The 23,901-nt window shown below is 43.2% G+C and overlaps 1 protein-coding gene across 17 annotated transcripts in view; it reads right to left on the bottom strand.

Annotated features, from left to right (window-relative positions):
* The window catches only part of LOC144936108 (protein furry homolog-like), a 267,791-nt gene that overhangs the window by 153,296 nt on the left and 90,594 nt on the right, over positions 1–23,901 (bottom strand). For 4 of the 17 annotated variants that reach the window (XM_078862972.1, XM_078862973.1, XM_078862976.1 and 1 more), the window contains exon 1: positions 17,214–18,543. The exons of the other annotated variants lie outside the window; for them this stretch is intronic. In XM_078862972.1, coding sequence (XP_078719098.1) covers positions 17,214–17,280 — 67 coding nt within the window. In that variant the 5' untranslated portion in view covers positions 17,281–18,543. Of the gene's footprint in view, positions 1–17,213; positions 18,544–23,901 lie in introns of those variants that run through there. 17 annotated transcript variants of the gene reach the window in all.

Below are 23,901 nucleotides of genomic sequence, written 5' to 3'. Positions count from 1 at the left end.
CTTCACCATGCTGGATCAGGGATTGAGTGAAAGTCCGCCAAGTGGAGCACAGTGAATCAGAATATTTCCGAATCAAAATATGTATTTATACTCGAGGAATCTGATGAGTTATAACAAAGCTCTTTCACAGATGTCCAGTGAACTTTTCTTCACTGCCCTCTACTGCCCACAATGCCTACTGCATCCGTGTTGTTGTCAATCGTGGTCACCCATCCACGCCTGCTTGGCTTCTGAGGTGTGATGGGATTAGGAGCATTCCGGCTGATTTGCTTAAGCAACACTCGGTGCAGTTTTACACACCAAGACGAAAACATAAAAGTGATACATAGTAAATCTAAATTTGAATTATTCAACGTATCTGAAAACGGTGAACATTGAAATAATAGCACTGTTATATAAAAAAGAAATAACGCTAGGATAAATTATATGTTTAAAAAGTTTGGGTCGAATTAAGATTTAAGAAGGATATTACGCATGCAATGGCCTAATGTTTCATGTTTGACAAAGCAGGCTACGGACCCAAATGTGGAACACATTATACACGTCTAAGGGAAAGCAATAAGCTCATACATTTTTTTTATAATTTGTTAGCTAATATGCTGAACATCATGTATAAAAGATCACTGTAATGGTTTTGACACAGTTCCAGCATGCAGAAGAGAAGTTGTATCCAAGTGGGCACTTATCTCGTTATGAAGTAACGAGTGATTGATGTGGCCACATATATATAAAAACACCAATGCCCTTTATTCAAATGAGACCCCAAAGAGATTAATAGCCTCCAATAAATTTGGCATGAGAACTCATTTCTGCTCTCGACCCTGAACAAGTGCACGGAAATTCCACATGACCATGCCGAGTGCCAGGCTATGCATAGGGCACCCCCTGTGTTGATTAACCCACTAAGAGGTGCTTATTTTATGGACGCGTGAATGTGATGGGCTGACCTCAAACAAGAATTTCAACTCACAGTCTTTGCAAATGTGAAGCTTTCAGATTTGACATTCGGGTTGAGAAACAAGAACATTGCCCAACTCTTGTGAATGACATCACGGTCTCGTCAAAATTAATTCTAGAACAATGCGCATTGGTAATTTTCCACAGATAATAAATACTGGGTGGGGTCCCCTTAGGAAATCTAAATGTGGCATTTTTGCAAACTGTTTCAGTGGCGAATGCATTGACCACTGATCTATCCGGCACCCCACCTAATGAGCACTGCATAAGTAGGTTTTATATGTATCATACTTGACGCCAAAATGAAGCATAAATACTTTTTTTTTCGCCATATCAGCCCAGGACCGCTGGATTAATGTTGGAAGCCGGATAATCGCGTACCAGATAATCAACGATCAACTCAATATCTATTCGTATGTTAATATACGTTGCATACGATGAAGAATGGGACTTCATCGGCGAAATCTATATTTAGAACAATTACGTAAAGAGTGCGCACCGGGAGGTTTTTGCAGCGATGACGCGGTCAAAAAAAAAGAACACCTTCAAGGTGGCCGTGAAGGACGATGCCGTGTCCACACGAGCGTTCTTCAGTGGCGCCCCCCCCCACCCCGCCGATGCTGACGTCACCACCCACAAAAACAAAATCTCATTGGGAGGGGGTGCGCATGGGCCTCACAGGCATTGCACCCCTCAAAATCCCGCGCCCTTCCTCCGTCACTCTCGGCTCAATCTCTATACTCACGGACTGTGCGTGCGTCTGTCTGTCGGTCATTATTATTGCTAGGGCGATGATTAATGCCCGCTTTTTTATTTTTATTTTACACAAAGCTCCAATGCTTAGAAAAGCCGACCGATCAACCTTAATGCAATTCCGTGCCGTACATCGGAGCAGCGGGATGCATTACTGGGGCACGTACAATTTTGATAATGGAATCCGGACACTGCAGATTAAGATCGGACGCATTACTCGGAGGCAGCGACAGGAAAATTGCCGCTAAAATTGCAGGGAAATTTTATCAAAAAATTCCATCAGCATTTACTGGGCATGTGATGTTTCACGGTGACATAAGATAAAGTTGGTTCATATGTAGCAAAATAACATTTAAAATCATTATTATTACTGCTGATTTAAGTGCCTGCAATGCAATATATTAAACATTTTTGTGTTCATTATTTATATAAACTGCTTGCTGTTGGGTAAATAGTTATTACCCCACAATCGTGCAAACAGTATAGCAAAATATATTAAAGAAGGCATTAAACAGCATCACTGGTATTGAAAGAAACCATAAAAATATTCAAGCAACAACACTGAAAATATAATAAAATAGCATACAAGCTCTCATCTCGATAGAGCGTTACAAAAATCCATTTAGCAGGCACGGCTGTTGCTGCGATGCACTTGGCAGCATGACGACACTGCTACGCATCGGACTGGCTTCGAAAGCCCTGCGGTGCATTTGTCAATCATGCAAATTCTCAGAGAGTGGTACTACATGAGCCGGGTGCGCAAGAACTTTCTGACCAAGCTGCAGTTCGAGTGAAGTTGCCTGGTCTCCAAAGACGTTGTCACTAAAAGGTAGCCCCCATCTTAGTGTTGTGCAATAGATTGACTTTGAATTAATCTGGCAAGGGTACAGAGAGCCACAGGCATTAGAACGGTCCAGTGATGTGGACAAGCAGAAATAGACCGAACCCTGCAGGCAACGTTCCCACAATTGATCCAATTTATCAGGAAAATATCATGCTCTACCCCCAAGGACATATTAGGGCACGAGTTAGTTACTGCTATTCTTGGATCTATCGGTAAAGTCACATAGAAGGGAAATAATAAAATAATAAAAATAAAACATAATAAAATATTATAATCCCTTCTACTTGACTTTACCGAAAGATCCAAGAATATGAATCCCTGCAGTCACGAAAGCTTTACATAGAAATTTAGTTACTGCTGTTCTGGTTAATAACTAATAACAATGCCTTCCTGGGTTTTATCTCTTATCGTATCATCTATGTATATAACACTTTAGTCCAAGGTGCGTTACAATAATTATATATTTATACATAACAAGATATTGATTTAATTAAAACTGCTGCATATTCAGCTGGCATGAGCTTTAGATCAAAAGAAAAGGAATTTAGGATTTACAGATTTGAAGCAAAATTTCTGATTTTCTTTTCGGATAATTTACATCCTGTAAAAATGTAACATATTCGGTAAAATAATGTCATCCAATGGCACAAGAACGGTGTAATAGTGGTGTAATAGTTAATAACATCTAAATGTGGTCTATTATCCACAAAAAAAGCCCTGCCATTCACAGCCATCGTGGTCATGTATACAAGACTGCCGTCAAATATGGATTGCACAGTATCATGCAGAGCAATCACGCATGCAAACATGCAAAACCTTGCATTGTGACTCACGGATGAAGCTGAATAGAAATACGTTTTGAGTGCCTGCCTTGCGCAGAGTTGCTGGTTAAATTGCCACAGCTGCGCGGTAACTTCTCCATTAAAGTAATGTCCCCCCGTCACCTGTTATTCACGGAACTCTCAAGGTGCTTTGATTCATGAATAAGGGAAGGCAAGTGTGTTGCAGTATCACAGTTTAAAACTGTGGTTTTAAACAGATCTACCTGAGCAACAACACTATGGCTGTAAATTCACAACCTTCGGGTGCATGGTAGGCAAGCGATTTAATAAAACAAATTATGATACATCTTACAGATACTGCTTATGTGGTGATACCAGCAAGACATAGTAAAACAAAGTAATTCTCTTAAAGGGAAAAAAAATCAACATTACTCTCTATGCAGTAAAATGTTTATATACGAGTACATAAATTATGTATTTCATACAGCAAGCACTAACCAAAGATATAACCCAATACATTAAATGCTTTGGTAGATGGCCATTCAAACAATGCAGGACATGCGTGCTCAGTGCCCATTAAAAATAATCGCTCGGGGCAAGGATTTTTCTGGGCCTTTTATAGACGTACTCCGAGAACGAAGGCGACTAGCTTCCTGCCACTAAGCTCTCTTACTGCTGATGCACTGCGGGTTTCAACAATGCCTGGCGCATCGATCTTCTCTGATCCTCTGCTTCGTCATTGCTTTAGGCTGTAAATTATTGTGCACCTCACCTGCCCGTTTTGCCACGCAGGGTCTTTTCGTGGCCACGAATTCTAGCCACGTACGTCAATTGCAACCCGTCCCCCCTGAGCAACGTGCTGCAAATGGAAACCTTTCGGCGGGCCTCAGTCATAGTTTGAATTATGTCACACTCGCTGATGCAGTTTAACGCGTAGGCCTTCGCCACCAATATTCATAAAAGTTTGTTTTTATTGGGTTAGATCGTGTAAATATAAATGCGTCGTTAAACCAGCCACCACCCAACACAGAAAATTAGTAAGGTTTATCACGTAAACAAAAAGTGCCAATTAATTACTACTTCAGCACACCGGTGCGTGGGAGAGTAAACCCACAAACAACATTTACAATTCGAGCACGACGTTTCACTTGTGATGGCAGCCAGCTTCGTCAGGCGATTGGCCAAAATTGTAAAGAAATTATCCTGTTTTGGTCTCAGAGTAAAGACGATGTCATCACTGTGAGCCTATCAGGTGCGAAGACCAGAGGGGGGTTAATGTAGTCATATAAATTACAATAAATCCTGTTCATCTGAGAATATGCAGTACCTATTATTGGTTGGGTTATTCACAGTTAATCAACATTCAGTGGAATTCTCTTATGTTTCGTTTTTTTGTCATACATTTTGTTGATCAGAGCATATGCAGTACCTATCATCGGTTGCTCACAGTTAATCAACATACGGTGGAATGCTTTAATGTTCAGTTTGTTATTCTTGGTTCTTTCGGTAAAATCACGTAGAAGGGAAATAATAAAATAATAATAAAACAATAAAATTCTCACGACGTTTCGATTGCAACACAAGCAATCATCATCAGGTGTGAAAACCACAGCAATAAATTTTGAAAAAAGTGGCGGTTTTTTCTTAACGTTAACACCACGGACAGAATTGTTTTATTTTTATTATTTTATTTCCCTTCTACGTAAATTTACTGAAAGAACCAAGAATATGAATCCCTGCAGTCACGAAAGCTTTAAATCGAAAAAGTTCAGTTTGTTGTCGCTCTCGTGCTGATGTGAATCGGCATCGTCGCCGCAGGAAGACACATCTCGCCCTCCCCCTCTTGTGCTTTGCACAGGTCAGCTTGGAACTCCCATCCCTCTCTTTCCACACCAATCATCTACAAGCCGACTCTCAATTTGACTGTGAACGATGATCACCTCTTACCATGGAGACACGCGCAGCCTCGTCTTAAAAATGTGGAATTTACACAATCGCCTCGGGACACATCCCAAATTTTTTATTGCAGCAAGGAGGGATTTTTTTCAACCTGACTTTCCTTCGCTCTCCATTCCTTGTGGCGAGGACTGATAGAGGTCTCGTAGAAAATGTGATTTCAAACACCCATTCACGTATCCTTTGTAATCGTGTTATATTTCTGTCATCTAATTTTTCTGAAATGTTACGTCGTACAGTACGTGGGAGACGGTGATGTGGTGGCAAGTGCACTGGGTTAAGATCTCAATAACCCCTACCCCCGTATCCTTGGTCTTCCCTTAGTATGTTGGTTCTCTCTCCCCTCTCATCTCCCCCCCCCCATATAAATCTTCACCCCCCACCCCATGCAGGGTCCCCACTTGGCTCGCGTTTTTAAGTCACGATAACAAAAAAAGATCTCGACAACCACGGATTGATTGCTGACCGTGGATGACAACTGTGATCTCGATGTAAGATCATTTGTATCGTAATGTGTGCACCTGCTCTGACCCACCCGCTTAGGTCAACTTAGTCTAAAATACCTTTACCTGGTGCGGTGTGATGAACATTGTCAAACTCACACGAAAGCAACTATCCATGCATGGTGTTAACGCCACCAGGCTAAATAGGTGCTTGCAAAAAAATACCTTTCTCACAAAAATTCAGTCCAGGGTTTACAAGTGTATTTATAGTAAACGTCTACGTGGTTCTTCATGTTGTACGTACTCCGCACTACATAAAGCGTCAAAACGTCTCCCCTTGTATAAAAACAACGCGGGGGGAGGGATCATTTTGGGTATTTCTGGAAATGCAACATTGCCAAAGCGTGGCCAGTCAATTAATAGGCCATAATATAAAGTGCACGGCACAGCGTATATATTAACATATTTTCCTATATCACGTCGACACTCATGTCAACATTTTGTGTCATTCCCCTAGACGCTCACTGTTGAGATGCAGCCTTTTCTACTGCAGAGGAATAGTCGTTGTTATGTTGCTGCGTAGCGCTCCGCTGTGTTTCAGGGCGCATCGCAAGTTAATCGGCACAATGGCCAACGTTTTTTTGTGTGTTAGTTTGTTGGCCTTCCCCTGCACCTCCAATTGAGCATGGTTGGCTACGTACGGTGCGAAAGAAGTTCAAAATACATACTGTACATAACTCCACGTGCGCCGGGGGGCTTCTACAGGAAACCATGTGGAGCGAAACGTCGGACATCGTGCCAAACATCGCGCAGTCCAACCCAAAAGCAGACCGGGGGAGAAGCAACCTTGGCTTCTGACAGGCACGCAAACATGCCGTCCATCAAACATCTTTCTACCGTATGCTTAAAATTCTGCTAAAAATGGAACGATAACCATTTCTTGAGACGTAAAATCCCTGCCAAAAACATCATTAGTGAGAATTGGCCCTGAGCATACGCTACCTTCTGGAAAAAAAGAAACACTTTGTAACACAGCAGTCTGGTGGCGTCTGTCCAGGAGACCAGAAGAGGCAAAACATGTTACCTGCAGCACTTCCTAAATTGTGCCACTCAGGTAATTTCCCACCAGCTTAGAACACATGGGAGGTTTGCACTGTTTGTCGAAAGGGGTTCACAGCTAATGGGGCCATTGGGGATAGAGCGGATATCGTATGCTTTTTTTTGACAAAAAAAATGTAGGTGGCTCTGGAAACTAATGCTCAATATTCCCAAGTCAGAGGACTGAGCCAACACCGCTGAGAACGTGGGTTAAAATCCCAGGCTCCGACAGGAAATGTTAATTTCATGGCCTCAACCTGCATCATCAATTAAATAAATCATTACTGCTTTTGAAAAGACTGATCAAATACTAGCTCTCTAGGCTTACTTGACGGACAGTTTCAAAGTGAACAACTCACTCTATTCACCTGTAAACAGCAGAATTTGGAATTTAGTAAGAGGCCTGCACAGAAATTAAAATCTGACATGAATGTCGAGGTGGTTTTAAATGGCACGGGAAAGAAGAGCGAAGCTTGCTTTCTGCTGAACACCGCGAAACACCCAAGAGAGGATAACTATTGATGAGCTGCAGGCAAAACTCTAACACAAAGGGACATAACACTTGTTGGGATTACGTGGAAAGAGCTCCGCTGATGGTACAGAATGGTAGATGAGCGAGGGTGCTGGCTTGCCTGCCGTGTCAGCAGCAAGGGACGGACCTAGAACCTGGGAGAGATGATGAGCCAAGTCGATGGCCGACTGAACTGAACGGCCATATATACAACTGTGGGTTTAAAGAAGTGCATTAGCTAGGCGGCAGTGGGATTTAAACTGTGCAACTCTTATAAATGGGCTCAGTGGCTCTCTGGCAAGGGCAATGAACCCTGGGCTTAATGGGAACTGATGAAGCCCAACTGCTGCTAAAACTATTCTGTTCTTAATGTAGAAGGAAATAATTCACTAAGCAAAGGTTTTTTGAGATGTTCATTGCAGTAGATATTTTGGGTGCTGGGTCCACAGCGAAAAAAATAAAGTGGTTTCAGTATTTGTACCCCTTAATTGCAATTGTAAACTTGGTATAGTTATTTTTGTATTATTATTTTGTCTACAAAATATATTGTCCAAACACTGCTTATGTATATTCAGTAATAAGGATAGCCAAAACACAAGTGTTCCAAATCACAACAAAGACGACCATATAAAAAAAATCCGCATAGTGTTTTGAATGTGGAAATCTGCCGATATATTTTTGGCCAGTTAACAACAATTGTGTGTTTGTTCACGCAAGTTACTTATTGACAGAGCTTTTTTACCGGTCAAATGGAACTTTGAGTGTAAACAAGCGTTATTGTATACGGTCAATTTATTACCTAAAATTAAAAAAACACTAATTTGGGTGCAACAGGTCTTGAAGGTCGAGGTTTTTTAATGGCAATGACGCAGAAAAACATTAATGACCAGCAACGGAGGAATAGCTGAACGACACGATCTCCCGAAGCCCTCTTTTGGCGAGCAGACCTCAACATGGGTAATTAGCGCCTCAACATTTTGCCATCACGCGCAAGAATAGAATAATGAGTCGCTTACCCTTTGGGGCACCACGGGGGAGTGAGATGTTGACTACCTAGTATACAAGAGGTCCTGAGATCGTTCCTGACCCTGCCAATGTCTGTATATTTGGAGTTTGTGTGTTCTCTCTCCCCGTGGATGTGTGGATTTTTCTCCGGGTCCTCTGGTCTTTCCCCTACACATTTTGAAACATGCGTTTAAAGTATTTGGCTGCTATAAGTTTCCACGTGAGAAGCCACTTTGGGGAGCTATCATTTGTGGCCAAGTCGCTTCTGAAAAGAGCTGCTCAGTGGGCCTTACATGGTCAAATAAATAAATAGTTTACTTTTAGTAGTTTATGCTGTAGTAGTTTATGCAGTTTGAGAAAATTAATTGCAGAGTGCACGGTGGCTGCGGGGAATTTACCAAAGAGAGACTTTGGGAGAGTGCTGTTGGTGAGTACGATTAAGGGCTACTGTGACACGTAATAGGGTACCCAGAGTTTACCTCGGTTGGGCTAAAGCCACATTCAGATTCCAACTGATTCCGATCATGTTGACTGCCATACATTATACCACAGATAATGTGATTAAAATAGCACAGTTCACTCACCATTATAATTTTAAACAGATATATAGTGTGGTTGTCTTATGTCATAACTGGCTCCAGTGGTATTTAAACGGTGCAAATCTTGTAAATGGGCTCAGTGGCTCCTTGGCAAGGTCAATGAACCAATGTGCTGTGACTGTGGTCGTCCAGAACAGACCATACAACGTATAGCGACGCAATGCCTGAGGCACAAATACGGACGCATCACAGCACTCCACTCCTCCTGATGCTGTTATCTGGCCTGACCGCCTGAATGTGAAAGTGTAGTTGTAGCTCTGCATCTACATCAGCCATACGAAAGAAGAAGACTGGCTCCTATCGTGTAAATGGGGGACGCGTACCACATACTCAGAGCCACGAACAGATATAAGCACAACCCTCTAAGCTCACTGAGACAACGCAACTGTTGTCTGCGCTTGAAAAGCAGGTTAAATTACTACACGGGCGTTTGCGGTTGTGATGTGGTGTTTTTGGTTCGTAGCGCGGCGCGCCTTGCTCGGCGTGATGCCCAACGTTATGCTTCACGTGCAAGGGAGTTGTTGGAGCTGTGTGTCATGTGGACTCGTATAGAGTGCCGTTCTATCACCCTGGTATGCACTGTGGGGGTGAGCGCTCTCGACTTTCTCACCGCACACGCACGCGCTCGTGCGCACAAGTGACAAACCTAATAAAATACTCATCGGCCGATATTAAACACTGGTAGCAGCCAGTAAACTTTATATAATCGAGGGAGAAGGTGAGATACTCCTGTTAAATTCCTGAGAAGCTGCCAGCACATGGAGCGAAACGTCAAACATGCTCTCCGATTTGCACAGTTGGCTACGTATGGTGTGAAAGAAGTCCAACACACAGTACATACATGCATGCCCAACAACACGCAGTACAACCCGAAGTCACATCAATAGAGAGCTAAGGTTAAATCGTTTATTTTACGGCACTATTTTTCTCTGTAAAAGTGCAATGACTCCATATTAGACTCAATTGATAGGTAAATGGCATTGGCATTTCTCCAATCCCATACATAGCCATACGTACAAATACATCACCCACTCTCGATGAAATTAGCACCACAGCGCCAATCCCTCCATGACCCATGAAGACACGATCACTGACAAACGCACCACATAATTCCTTCCCTCCACTCCTATGGATCAAAGACAAACGAACATAACCGGGGACTCTCAATCCAGCTGAAAAAATATTGCGCATTGCCAGCATTTTAAACGTCTATATGCATACAGAGTGGTCTTCATCCAGCAGTGGGTTGTACATTATTATTACTCCCACATGCGCATACTATGATTATGAATGTCTACCCAGGAAAGCCTCGGTGAGTATCAAGACTGTTTTTCAGCAAGGTCCTGCCAAGTGTTTACAGTCGGGGGAGCGATGTCACTGTGTGCAATCCCAATTTTTCAGGTAATGTTTCGCCATTTGGATGTTCGATTTTTTTACATATCCTCGTGCAAATATATACACGTGCTGACTTATTTGTTCGCCACACACAAGCAACGGACACATCCCATTATTTAATACAAACACACAAAAGCAAGGCAACGTAATCTAATGTCACTGTGAAGAACATGGACGAACATGTCTGACAAAGTCTGCAGATAAATCGCTGGTAAATAACAGTTCTTATCCCAGTGATAACCAGCGTGGTTTGAGGGTATGTGCAGTCACCGTGTTATGGTGTGCGATGTGCAATTACTAATATTGTGTTCAGGCGGAAATTACAAGGACAAATAATGATTGTTATGGTTCAGTTTAAGTGCCTGAGGCCCATAGGGCCAGACTGACATTCTGAAGATTATTCGCATTCATTGTTAATTGTGCATGCTGCAGGAATCATCAACGCAGGCACAGCAAAGCTGCTAGATAGGCAGATAATCACATAACTGTATTGTATTTGGATGAACTGCATTTTGTCAAGGTACCAAATAAAAGGGTGCAAAAATGTGTGGTGGAGGAAAACAGAATCCTATTAGATCACTCGAATCCCCTTATCATCTGCAGAGATGCAACATGACATTTCTCCTGGTGGATTCCTGCTATATAAGGCACGGCGCCACTGCGGAAAGATGTTAACTACCTCTCCTGGTATACAGGAGGTTGTGGATTCGATCCCAACGCTGATGCCTGCTGTATATTTGGAGTTTGCATGTTCTCCCCATGGTCGCATGGATTTTCCTCAGCATCCTCCGGTTTTTCCCTCCACATTTCCACATAAGCCACTTCGTTGGGCTATCATTTGTAGCCAGGTTAAGTCTGTAAAAGAGCTCTATAGCTCAGTGGGCCTTATTTGGTAAAATACAAATTTTAGTTTTGTTCAAAATTTAGTTTAGACTACTAGGGATGAGTTTGAGATCAAAATATTTTAGATTTTTTTAGCGCAAACAAAGTTGAATATTTTTTTCAGATTTTCGGATCGTTTACATCATGTCATGGTAATAATACTTAAACGTGTCTTCATGCCAATTAGCGTAACATCACCTAAGGCCACGTGACAACCCTCTTGGGGTGATACGAACGGTCAGGACATCATTAGCAGTGACGTCATTGCTGGTGACGTCATATGTTTGAATCGATCAAAAACAAAAAGGTGTTTGGATCATCCAAGATGTTGTGTTATGAAACCAGATTTTGGGGATTTTACATATTGATATGAAAATTTGGATCACAATTTTATGGGATGAACTCTGGGATGTGCCTGTTTTCAAATGTTCTGGGCCAGATTCTCTGTATAACAGCAGCCTGTGCTGGGCAGAATGCTGCCTGAATGGGTAACATGGGCGCGTACAGATAATGTACAAAAGACCTTAACGGAATAAAAAAAAAAAGAGGCCTTTGTCTCGTCGTATTTTTTTTTATAATTGTCTCCGTTAGCTCATCTAGACAACAAACCGTGTATGGTAATTGGATGACTTATGTATGTTATGTATGCTTTCAAGTGAGTTCAGTTCGTGTTTACAAAGCTGTCAACGCCATCACCGATTGCCTTCCCGTTGCTCGCACTTGATTCAAACACTGCCTAGTTGTCGAAGCTTCTCCACTGAAAGTCGGCCTTTTCGTGCATCTGCCACCAGGCATCACTCAACACAGTCCAACGCACTCTCAAACGCAGCTCCCCCCCCAGCCACAATGCCCTGCCTGCAATGTTTACCACAAACGTGTCAGTGGCGTCTATGTCAGAAGACTGCGACTTGAAATCCCTGTTAGGGAGATGGCTTGACCCTCATACTTGCAGGCTAGATAGAATGAGTACCACATCGGGAGACGTCAATAATGGAGCGGAATTTTTTACAGTGCAGCCCATCGATCATTTACTTACGCCATTGCCCTCAGAAGCGGGACTATAGAAAGCTCCTCTACAGGGTATTTTGCCTACTTTTCCACGTGAGCCAGATGCGTTGGAAGAGGTGATAGTATCCACAATTTACCCCACCACACGTAACCCTGCCGATCGACTAACCGTGGTGAACCCATATATACTGCTGGGAGGACAGAGACATAGCGAATGACAAGTCCGGTATTTTAACCATTGCAGCACAGCAGTAATCCAGTATAGTACTATCCATAAATAATATAAGCATATTCTTGGTTCTTTCGGTAAAGTCACGTAGAAGGGAAGTAATAAAATAATAAAAATAAAACATAATACAATTATTCTCACGACGTTTCGGCCACAACGCAAGCAGCCGTCCTCAGGTGAAAACCAGGTCCGTCGACGGACTTGGTTTTCAAAACCAGGTCCGTCGACGGTTTTCACCTGGTTTTTCAAAACCAGGTCCGTCGACAGTTTTCACCTGAGGACGGCTGCTTGCGTTGTGGCCGAAACGTCGTGAGAATAATTTTATTATGTTTTATTTTTATTATTTTATTACTTCCCTTCTACGTGACTTTACCGAAAGAACCAAGAAGATGAATCCCTGCAGTCACGAAAGCTTTAAATCAAAATATAAGCATAGGTAAAACAAAAAAACATACCACCAGTTTCATCACCAAACCACTGCCATGAGCAAACCCTACCACATGAGAAAAGTTGCTTGTTCATGATAACAGCAGCACAGTATTCTCATCCTGTATAAGTGTGCCTGTCTAGTCTGTGCAACTAGCAATCTGCAAAGCAAAAATGAGCACACAACAGTGAAAAAAAACCCATTGTGAGGTCTCTTGTTACATCCCATTGGTTAAATTTCCACACCTCCGATGAGCACGGTTGTTTACGTGCAGTGTAAAAGAAGTTGAACATACATACGTACATTCATACCAATAATTTAAATCGAAATTCACGGACAGACGCCAGACCAACGAGGTGTGCTCACGAGTAAAGCCTATTTGTCTCGTACGGAGGGGTGCCCCACCACTCTGGCGCAAAGGGAACGCAGCTCTCAAACGAGTGATAACCGACCACGGGGACAACATCACTGCCCGGTCAAACAGCCCCTCATTTCTGCAATTGCTGCCAAGGCCCGAGACAGAGCACTGCAAAGACAAAGATCCACCGTATCGCCTTACGATACTGTTGGGGTAAGTGCTGTTAGCGAGTAGCACCCATGAAGGCTGGCACGGTGGGTGGCCAGCACCAGGCAAGGCCACCTTTGTCTCCCCGGTGGCGATGTTTACACACCGCACCAGGTACTCATTTGAGACCGAGTCGACTTCGGAGAGGGCCCAGGACCGGTTCAAATAACCGTCACTGGTGTTGACCATGAGCGGGAATCGAACTCGGGTCATCAGGTTCGTAAGGCAGTGTGCTAATCATTGTGCTCCCCACAAACACACACAAACGTGCGCACGTCCTCCTATGTGCTGGCACAGCAAACTAAGTCTATAGAACAATGCCAAACAACCAGCATTGTTCACATTTCCTTGTATGAGCGTTCGATAAAATAATTGTGTAAATAAAATCCCAAATCACCATCATGAATGCACAATACACAGCATTACTACTATAATATCCCAGAAATGTGTGTAACACACGTGACGTCACTCCACATGCCGAATCCCCCCCCCCCCCCCGTCATTAATAATAAAATAATCATGAGCGGGTGGATTTTTACACTCACGCGGAAGGTCGAGTGGAAAGATATTTTTTTTCGCAAAGTCGCTTCAAATATGACGTTTCTTTACAGAAAGTGACGGTCAAAATTAAATCTACGCAGCACAGTGCTGCATCCGTACGTGACGTCACTGCAAAAGAGGCCCCCCCCCCCCGTCATTACTATCTAAAGCAAGACATTTTTTGACGCAAATTCGATTTAAATTTGACGTTTCTTTATTGAAAGCTACTAAAATAAAAATAAACTCTACGCAGACGTTTATTTACGTAAATATTACAGCTTCCATCCTAGGATGGGCAAAAGGCTAGTTATATGACAACAGGAAAAAAAAATGTCTTCTGTAATTTTTTGTCTTGGATAAAATAATATATACACTCTACTGATCTATATACAAAGTCAACTGGGCTATGCTAAACCACCACATTGCAAATTTGATTCGTGTTAACCATTGCATTATCCCGTCAGATGGCACTGTCGGAGCTCTGGAGACCCTCTGTAGTGGATATTTTCTCCTTTGAAGAGGTCGTAGCATCCACACATTACCCCACCACACGTAGTAAGCCCTGCCAATGGACTGTGTTGTGCCCATTGGGTTTTGCGAATCACCCAAATATAGCCGTTTACAGAAAGGGCTTCTGCGGATACTCCGCTCATTAGTGGCGTTGGCCAAACATCCAAATATAGGACCACAGAACTTGGGCAATTGTTGGCACCGCTTCTGGCTGCCTTCCCGTTTGTTTGCAGTTTCTCGCACCTCCATGCAAAAGCTGCGCGTGCTCCAAATTCTACAGCCTTTTGAAATGCAGTTCGTGTGCATGACACGGCATAAATAAAACACGATTTTTAACTGACTGTTGATGTGTCCAGCATTATTATTAACCATCGAACAGAGACGGTCACTGCATCGCGAGCTTTCAGATGCGCTTCTTTTTTTGTCCTCCCCCCTACCTCGACATTACATTCCCGACAATAACATCCACAGCCTGGAATTGAGCAGTCCTATTGTGGCTTTGTTTTTCACGTACTGCGAGGGTACAGGCCAGGCCAGACCAGCGCATCACACAATCATCACAGCCCTTCTGATTACCATTCCCCACACACAGGCTATCTGGCAATATCGAACGTGGCAGGCCTGCGTTACACATGAAGGCAGCTGTGTACAGTGCAAAGGGATGCTTTGTTGTTGACACCGCTATGATCCCAGCTTGCCTGCCACCCTGCAGCACCATGCTGGGCAGCATACTGCACACGTATTGGTTAAGCCTGTGTTGCTTGCATCGCTGGCTTCTTACGTAACATGCCCGCGACGTATTGAGCACTTCAATTTGTAACGTGAAACAGCTTGATGCTGCACTCTTGGTGGGTAAGCACAGTGCAGGCAGCATGCGCTTATAGGCAAAAACTGGCATCACATCGCACGTGTATGCAGTATGTGTGCATAACAATGGTTATAGGAGAAAACTGGCATCACGTCGCACGTGTATGCAGTATGTGTACATAACAATGGTTATAGGAGAAAACTGGCATGACGTCGCACGTGTATGCAGCATGTGTGCGTATCATGCTCTTGAGCCAGGACAGGGCCGCAGAGTTGCCCAGTAAGCACGGTTGACCGATGTGGCAGCGTGAGAGTTCGCGTTGCCACGGCTTCTGGATATCCAATATTCACCACGGTGAGGACACATCCCATTTGGCTACGAGGAGAGATGGACGTAGGTCACGTATTGGGCCCCATGCAAGGTGCCCACGGTCAGCCTGGCTGCGTCCCCTAAGAGGCTGTGTGGTGGGTGCCACGCTTCACAAAGTCGCGGCGTGGCAGGGTGTCATGACACGAAGTGACGCCAACACGCAGGGCCGTAGAAAGCAGGGGACTTTAACCCCAGGTGGTGTGTCGGTTTGTAACATGCTTTTTGGTGATGACCTACGGTAGTCCTCCCACTTTTAGGACAGGGGGGGATGCGGAGGGCAGTAACGAGGGCCTGCTTCCCGGGTGACCGGTGAACTGCTCTCCACTGTGTCTGACAAACGGATTAGCACGGTTTGCTAACATACGGTGCGAAAGAAGTTCAAAGCACGTGCGAGCGTACATACATAGCGAGGACCTCATCCGCCGATGCCGGCCGGATATGTGGTTGCTGCCCAGTACCTACGCCACCACAGCCTCATTGGCCACCATTTTCGAGGTTCTTGGCAGGCTCTTGGCAGGCCTTCACGGCCACTGGGGAACAAGCCCCATAGGACATCACGCTATCAAGCGGTGCCTTGCTTAGGCCGTTGTCCGCTACCCGCGGTGGGCACGCAACGATGTAGTTTAAAGTCATGCCCAGAATATCATTGCCCAGGATGATGGGTGTGTGCATGTGCGAATGAGAAACGTAATAATTATCTCACAAAGAACCTCCGATTAGCACGGTTGGCAACATATTGTGCAAAATAAGTTAAATGTACAAAGCGTGTAAGTATATGACAAGTAATACAGCTATATTGATGCAGATGGATGTCAGTTTTTTTAGAACACAAAAAAATTGTAATTAGAACGTCATTTTGTAAACAATTAATACCCATTCACTTGTAATGTCTGCAAACTTCCTGACTTAAAATTACAACACATAATTTATTTCCAGTACTTTCAATATGGCTGTTTCCTTTAAAAATTCTATACAACCGAGAGCATAACCGCAATATACTTCTGAAACTGGTGGAAGCGTACATTATTTGTTGTGCAACTACGGATAAATGAGGCATAACAGATGCAGTAACAGTTTATAGATTGACAAGAAGGCGACTCAAAAGAGTGTATTAGCTATCAAGAGAAGCCACAGTGTCCTTCTGCTCTGATGTGCAAAGGGGCAGCACTTCATCTCTCTCGGTGTCACTGAGACAGTGGTGCAAATTCCACATTCCCTGGCACTGGCCAGCATATCCATAGGAGCTCTGCTGCAGTACTGTATTGACTCTCCTCTCAGTGGTTAAGTATAAATGTGTTAACGCCAGAGGGATGAAGGTGTGAGATGATTCCCGACCGGATTGTAAATTCATGACCTTCAGATTTTGAGTTTCAGATGTTCATACACTGCACAAATCTTACACTTTTATGTAATCTTTACAAAAAGAGACATATCACACGAAATATTTGCATCACACAATTTTTAGGGACAGTGAATAGATATGGGTAAACAATATATACGAATATAAAGTAATTAAACACCCGGATACTCACAGCTCCATGACTTGAGCAGGGACTTGAGACTAATTTCAAAAAAGCCTGAATCATGGAGTCCAGCCATGTTTGGTACAGACTGTTCCAACTTCAAGAGTCTGGACTTTGACAGGGTGAGATGCGCTCGCTTCCTTGGAACTTCAATGTGCTCAACTCACTCGTGAAGAAGTCTCCTAAATATAGCCTCCCAAGAGCCGGCAGAAAAAAAAGGGTCCTTGTTGTTTTTTAAAATATTGATCAATGACTCGAAAAATTGCTTAAGCTAGAAGGCATTTGACCGTCGACTGTTCCTAAATGATATACGGATCGCTAATATTTTCACCCCATTACAGTGGTCTACGTGAAGCCGATAGGATGTTTAAACATACACGGGATTTCTTTTTTTTCTTGATGAGATAATTGCATCAACAAATTGATGGCAAAAGATAGATGGAAGGTTGGTGTGGTATTCTGCTGAAATAACGAGCCTCAAACGTGATATACCATCCTGCAAATTGCTAATGCTGGTCACTGGATAAAGTTAAAACAAACCACAAAATTTTGACATAATGTCGGCAGTTACGTCCTTCAAGTTGCCGTTAAAATAAATAACAGTAATAAATAATGAAGTTAGCAACGACATATAAAGTAACAAAGGACCAGGTAAATTATTTTGCAGCGATGAATAAAATGTGAACGGAAAAAACCATCTATGAGCAGTAACCGCAATAACAACTGCAGAACAAGAAATATAAATGGACTTCACACGCAAGCTCAGTCTGTGTCGACGTCAGTCGTCATAAAAACGGCGAGTAGCCACAGACAAAAAAATCTCCGGGAGCCTTGGCTCACGAAGGCAGCTGTGAGGTCGCCCCTCTGCCGGCCACACTCACACACGATCCTCTCTCTGCGTCAAAGCAAAGCCGAGCCACGGGCGAGTGGATATTTCCGGAATCCCTTTCCTCGGCGCTTTGCGACAGGTGAACGCAGCCAAGGAGCAGGAGTCGCAGGGAAGATATATGCGGCTGCCGGCCTGTAATGAGCAGAGGCGTTTCCACCGGAGGTTCCTGCCCAACACGCAGCTCGACCAAACCCACGAAATGAATCGGCACGGACTCTGCCGAAATGCAGATCAGCAGGCGCACCCTGACCAAACGTCGACCTGTCAGCGCTACAAATAAAAACGTTTTTCTTAAGTTGTTATTATTGCATCGCTAGCTCCTGCCCAGACCTTCTGGCCGCGCTGCTAAAGCCATTGTGCCGGCTTTCATCCGCCGGCGGGTGTCGGCAAGGCACGGGAATAAAGCCGGGGCCCACCGGCGAAGCGTCTGCCGTTATTTTAGTCACTGGGCGAGTGACGTAAACGCTGCTCCCTGCTGCATAATCCCACGGGAGAGAGAGAGCATGCGTGCGCGAGTGGCTGCGCGGAGGCTGTGGGCAAGCTAATGGGAAGGGGTGGAAGGGAGGGGAAAACAAGAGTGGAGGATGCACGAGGTGGTGTAGCCCAACCATTGCGAGCTCCTGCTGAGTAATCGTATTTTGCTCATTCACAAACTAGAACAAAAGATGAATATTGTTTTTCGCTCTCGTCTCCATGGACAACAAAACGCGATATTCGGAGAAGGGCATCGTGACTTTGCGAAAAAAGGATGGTCGTAAGCTTGGTATAAAAAGCCTGCATAAATAATTTACACTTTTTTCGACCATATTTACAAATGCATTGGAAGTAAATCCTTCAGCTTGAACCATAACAGCAGTTCCCTTTGCACGGATGTTGTTTTAGTTCAGTGTGTATCACAAAGAAACCCTTCAATTATTAATATTGTCATTGACTACATGTGAACAGCTTGAGAACACAGCATGTGGAGAAGAGACCAACATTTTCAGAAGTGGTCATGTAGATACTGTTTCCGTACTACGCATAACAAAAACCCAAAGGAGATTGGTCCCTGCAACATAAATCAATGTAGAGCATACAATGGATGGCTCAGGTTGATCAAGACGCGAGCACCATTTAATTCCTCTTTTGGACAGCAAAAATGTAAGTACGTTCTTAAGATGCTAACTTTGCATCGCGTTAACTTGGGCAGCAGTGGTAACCTCATACCTGACGGCAAAAAGGGCCTGCGATCAACTCCCGACCCGAGCACCTTTCTGTGTGTGGAGTTTGTATGCTCTCACCCTGTTCTACATGAGTTCCCTCTGGGTTCTCCGAATTCCTCGCAGAGATATAAAAAAACAGTGTAATGGTTATTGGCCAAACATTGCAATGGTGGAAAAAACATTACATGCAAATTTACTCAATCGGGATTACACGTGGCAGCATCGCCCTAACTGTAAGTACGTATGATTTGAAGCTTTCGTGACTGCAGGAATCCATACTCTTTGGTTCTTTTAGTAAAGTCACGTAGGTATAAAATAAAATAAATCACAACGTTTCGGGTGCAACACAAGCGTCCGTCATCAGGTGGGAAAGCTTGTGTTGCGCCCAAAACGTCGCGATTTATTTTATTTTATACCTACATGACTTTACCGAAAGAACCAAAGTGTATGTACGTATGTATGTTCAACTTTCTTTCACAAGATAGTTTTCAATCTAGATTTTAAAGTGCAGAAGGAAGAGTGTTCCAGACGGCCGTAGAAGCGCATCTGAAAGCGCCGCACGATGCGGTGACCATATTTGATAGATGGCTAGCCAAAAGCCACTGCGAGGATGACCAGAGTTTGCATGATGGTTTATGCTGCTTGACAAGATCAGTAAGATATTGTGGTTCATTTGTGGCAAACACTTTGTGTACAATGTCGGACTGATGGCTGTCCTGTAGCCCAAAAGATGCCGGGAGTGCCCAGCCTCTGCTGCTTTGAGGTCCTCTCTTTATAACGCTATTCGTTATTATCAGAGATGCAAGCCACGCACTTCCTTGCCAAACACGTGTGGTTTTCCCACACAAATCATTAGCCCAGCGATAAACTCACCTTTTATGCCATAAGCCACAAAACAGGTCCAGTATTTCTCTAGCAGTCAAAATGTCCATAAATAAAAATGATGAGTTAAATTCATTGTCCCCTATTTAAGAAGCTGAGAACAATTTGATATGCGACCTATGTCTGGAAGGGATTATAGTACAAGGTCGGGAATATTACTGTTATGGTTCTCAATTTGGTGCGATTAATTTTGCAATTTAAAAAAATCTGATTTGGCAGCACAAGATATGACCCATTCTTGCGAATTACGTTATAGAAATGTCAATGTGCAAGTTCCAGCACCGTACTTCCTCCGCCGGCTGTCAGAATGGAAACGTCAACACAAATCATAAGAGTTGTGTGAACATTCGGCTTCGGATGAACTGTAATGCAGGTCAAATTTTATGTGATTACCGTTGAGACTCGAAGATTTTATATTACATTATTTAGGCCGGAAATGTTCAGCCTTCGTTTCCGATTGCATTTACCAAATTGGTTTGCTCGTGCACAAACCCGCCAACACTCCACCAAAAGGCAATGACTGAACATCCATCCGGATGATTGAACATCAATGACGGAACAGCAATCCGGATGGACAGTGCTGTGACAGTGCTTGCTGCATCGCCATTGGCAGGACTTTAACAAAAACATTTCCCAGTGGTGAACAAAATTAGCACTAATAATAGGGTTTTTCCCCTTTTTTCTGGCAACAAAACTGAAACCTTTTTACAAGGATTCATGTCTGCATTAACCACAATACTTGCAGTAAAATGCAAACAAAAAACACACCATGATAATATATGCATTGCCCTTGAAACTGATTGGTCCACACCAAGGGACGGCTTTCTTTTGAGCCTCGACCCAATTGGTGCTCGAGCAGAAGACGCCAAAAGGCGTACAGCTCAAAGACAATGCACTATCAAAGTAATGAGGGCTCGGGGTGAGCATCTACATCATTAGACCTCCTTTTCCAGTACAAAAATATAATAATAGGGTTTTTCCCCTTTTTTCTGGCAAAGGAGGTCTCATGATGCAAAATTAGCACTACATTGTGGGACGTCAACATCAGTTGTCCTCGGGACAAGACTCTGCCCAATCACAGAAATGTGTAATTTCCATCATGAGCTCAGGGCCAGTAATGGAAATGAGTTCAAAGATATTTCTCATTTGAGCAGGGAGCCATTTCTCTGACTGAATTCACTGTTTCCCCACTACACATTTTTGACCATCCTCCTGCACCTCCAATTAGCATGGTTAGCTACATATGGTGTGAAAGCAATTCAAAATACATACATACAAAATAACGAATGTATTGCAGCAAATATACATAGAGTTGGTCTTGTGCACAAATTATTGAATAAATAAACCCAAAACCCTCTACAAGGGCTCTATAATGCCAACGCTTGATTATATTACACAAATACAGCAATCAGCCAGAGAAGTGACCAACAGATAACAGCACATTAATGGGAGAGTCTCGTGAGCAGTGCCAACGGATCTACGGAGATAAAAAGATGAAGATAAACAAGACCAGCAGCACAACTGCCTCGCTCACACAATCAACATCATCACCGCTCCATCAGCCATACTTCAGAACAGTAACCGAGTGTCATCGCATTCGTTTCATCCCGCAACTTAACACTCCCCACCCATAACAAAATTGCAAAAGGGCATTGTAAAACGAAGGCAACAACAACCACACAAACAAAATCGTGCATATTACTTCACACTTAAGGAATCTCACCTACGCAGTCTCTCCAATACAACCATTATTGCCACTGTCGTTGAATCTCTCTGAAAAAGCTTTGAATGCGCAAGAGATTCATGATGACCGCTGCGAAAACGCTCCTGCAAAATAATTTCCAAACGTATTCAGGCCACCTTCTGCTGATGGCGCGAGTCTGGAGACGCCAATTGCGTGGCACAGTCGATGGGAAAAGTATTCATCCATAGGTCCCGAGATGCCGCTTGCGATAAACGAGAAAATGGATTATCAATAAATATGGATAAGAATCAGAATCTTGCTTCATACAAGAGGAATTCGATAAGCCAAAAAATCTCTTTTTCACAGACGCCGTACATAGAATTTATTAATTAGTGCAGATTAACATTGATATGTAAATGCTTACCGACGTACCGTGTCATTCGGGATGCTGCTGGGGTATGTTGGTTAGCGCCCTGAACTCTCAATCCAGAGGTCGCCGGTTTGATACGATTGCGCCAATTGAAAAGACGGGCGAGGGTCGTAACTTCCCTCTTGCCTCTCTCCACCAAGCAGTACAGTATAACTATAATGCACAGTCTTCACGGCTGAAGAACGCTCCTTCATATAAAGAGTGAAATAATATCTAGGCTCAAATAATCTTCGGATGGACCTCATTTAAACTGGCAAACCAAAGACGGCAGTGGAAATTCCACATTCATATGATGGAGACACAGCGTAATCATAGGATAAAAATCGGAATATTTATATATACTGGAGGGATCCGATGAGCTATAAAGCTCGTTACAACAACATTCAATGCAAAAACACGACAGGAGTGCAAAGTATAGGAAAGGTAAACAAATCACTTAAAAATATATATTCCAATAAAACTAAACTTTTTTTCATCTTACTAGGATGATCATGGTTTAGCCGGGTTAATTAGAATTCACATTTTAGTTTGTGTTATTTTATATTTTGTCGCTGCTGGCACTGTTTTTGGACCAAGGGGCATCTCTGAATGAGAATATTACCGGCGTGTAATCTTAGGCTCTAAGGATTAAGCAACAATTAGGCAGAATATTAGAGTACAGTCAGTTGCTTCAATTAGACACGACTGAGGAACACTGTCGATATAGCGAGTGTATTAGGGTCGTTATTTGGCCATTACCCTGTTCTGAACAACGCTCACATGGCTGACATGCATGGATTTCTAAAAATAGAAACGTGCATTTATGGAGTACAAGTAAGTGCGGTCTACGCCGTCATCATTTTCCCATGTCCCAGCGAAGGCACGTCTTACACGTTTGAGTAAATGGAAATATATATTGCAGTATTGATCCAAAAATGTGCCCCGTATCTTGTGTCCGTACAGCCTTCAATTTGGTCTTACAAAAGGAGCACAAGGCCAACTCGAGGTGTGATGTGATCTCGTGTAGGTTCATGTAAAGGGCCATAGCTGTGGATTCTTTAGTCCATCTCACGCTTTGAGTGGCTTAGATTTATAGAATTCACAAACCAGATCAATGCATCCATCAATAAAGAATACAGTAAAGGCATGTTTCTGGAGAATTTGTTTGTAAATTATTTATATAAATAATATTTGGATAAAGGACAGTTAAAAACCCAATCAAACTAGATACGATGTGACTTGTATTCTATTTGTCATCCATTTTGGACCGAGAAACTGGGTCGGTATAATTCCAACGTAATCGTCACGGAGAGTGGCTTGTGGCGTTCGTTGAGAGCACAAAATGAGATTACAGGCTGGATTTACGGCAGAGCAGTTACAACCGAATTCACCTTGCCTTTATGCCACACGTGATCTTCATTTAGATAACGCAACTTGCAGGAGCAAGTTTTTAATCGGAAGGCATTGTTGTTGCAAGAAAAAAAATTGTTTTGCTGCTGCTGAAAAAAAATACCACGTACCCACATTCTACATTGTTGACATTTCACAATTCCTGCAATTGTTGAGTAATGTAATTGGGGGGGGGTGGGGACGACACAACAAAAAATCGCAATCTATTTATTGGGTAACAG

This window comes from Lampetra fluviatilis, chromosome 15 (assembly GCF_964198595.1).
Source record: "Lampetra fluviatilis chromosome 15, kcLamFluv1.1, whole genome shotgun sequence".
Lineage (NCBI taxonomy): Eukaryota > Metazoa > Chordata > Hyperoartia > Petromyzontiformes > Petromyzontidae > Lampetra > Lampetra fluviatilis.
Note: the sequence above shows the minus strand (reverse complement) of the source record. Positions and strands in the feature narration are given on the sequence as shown.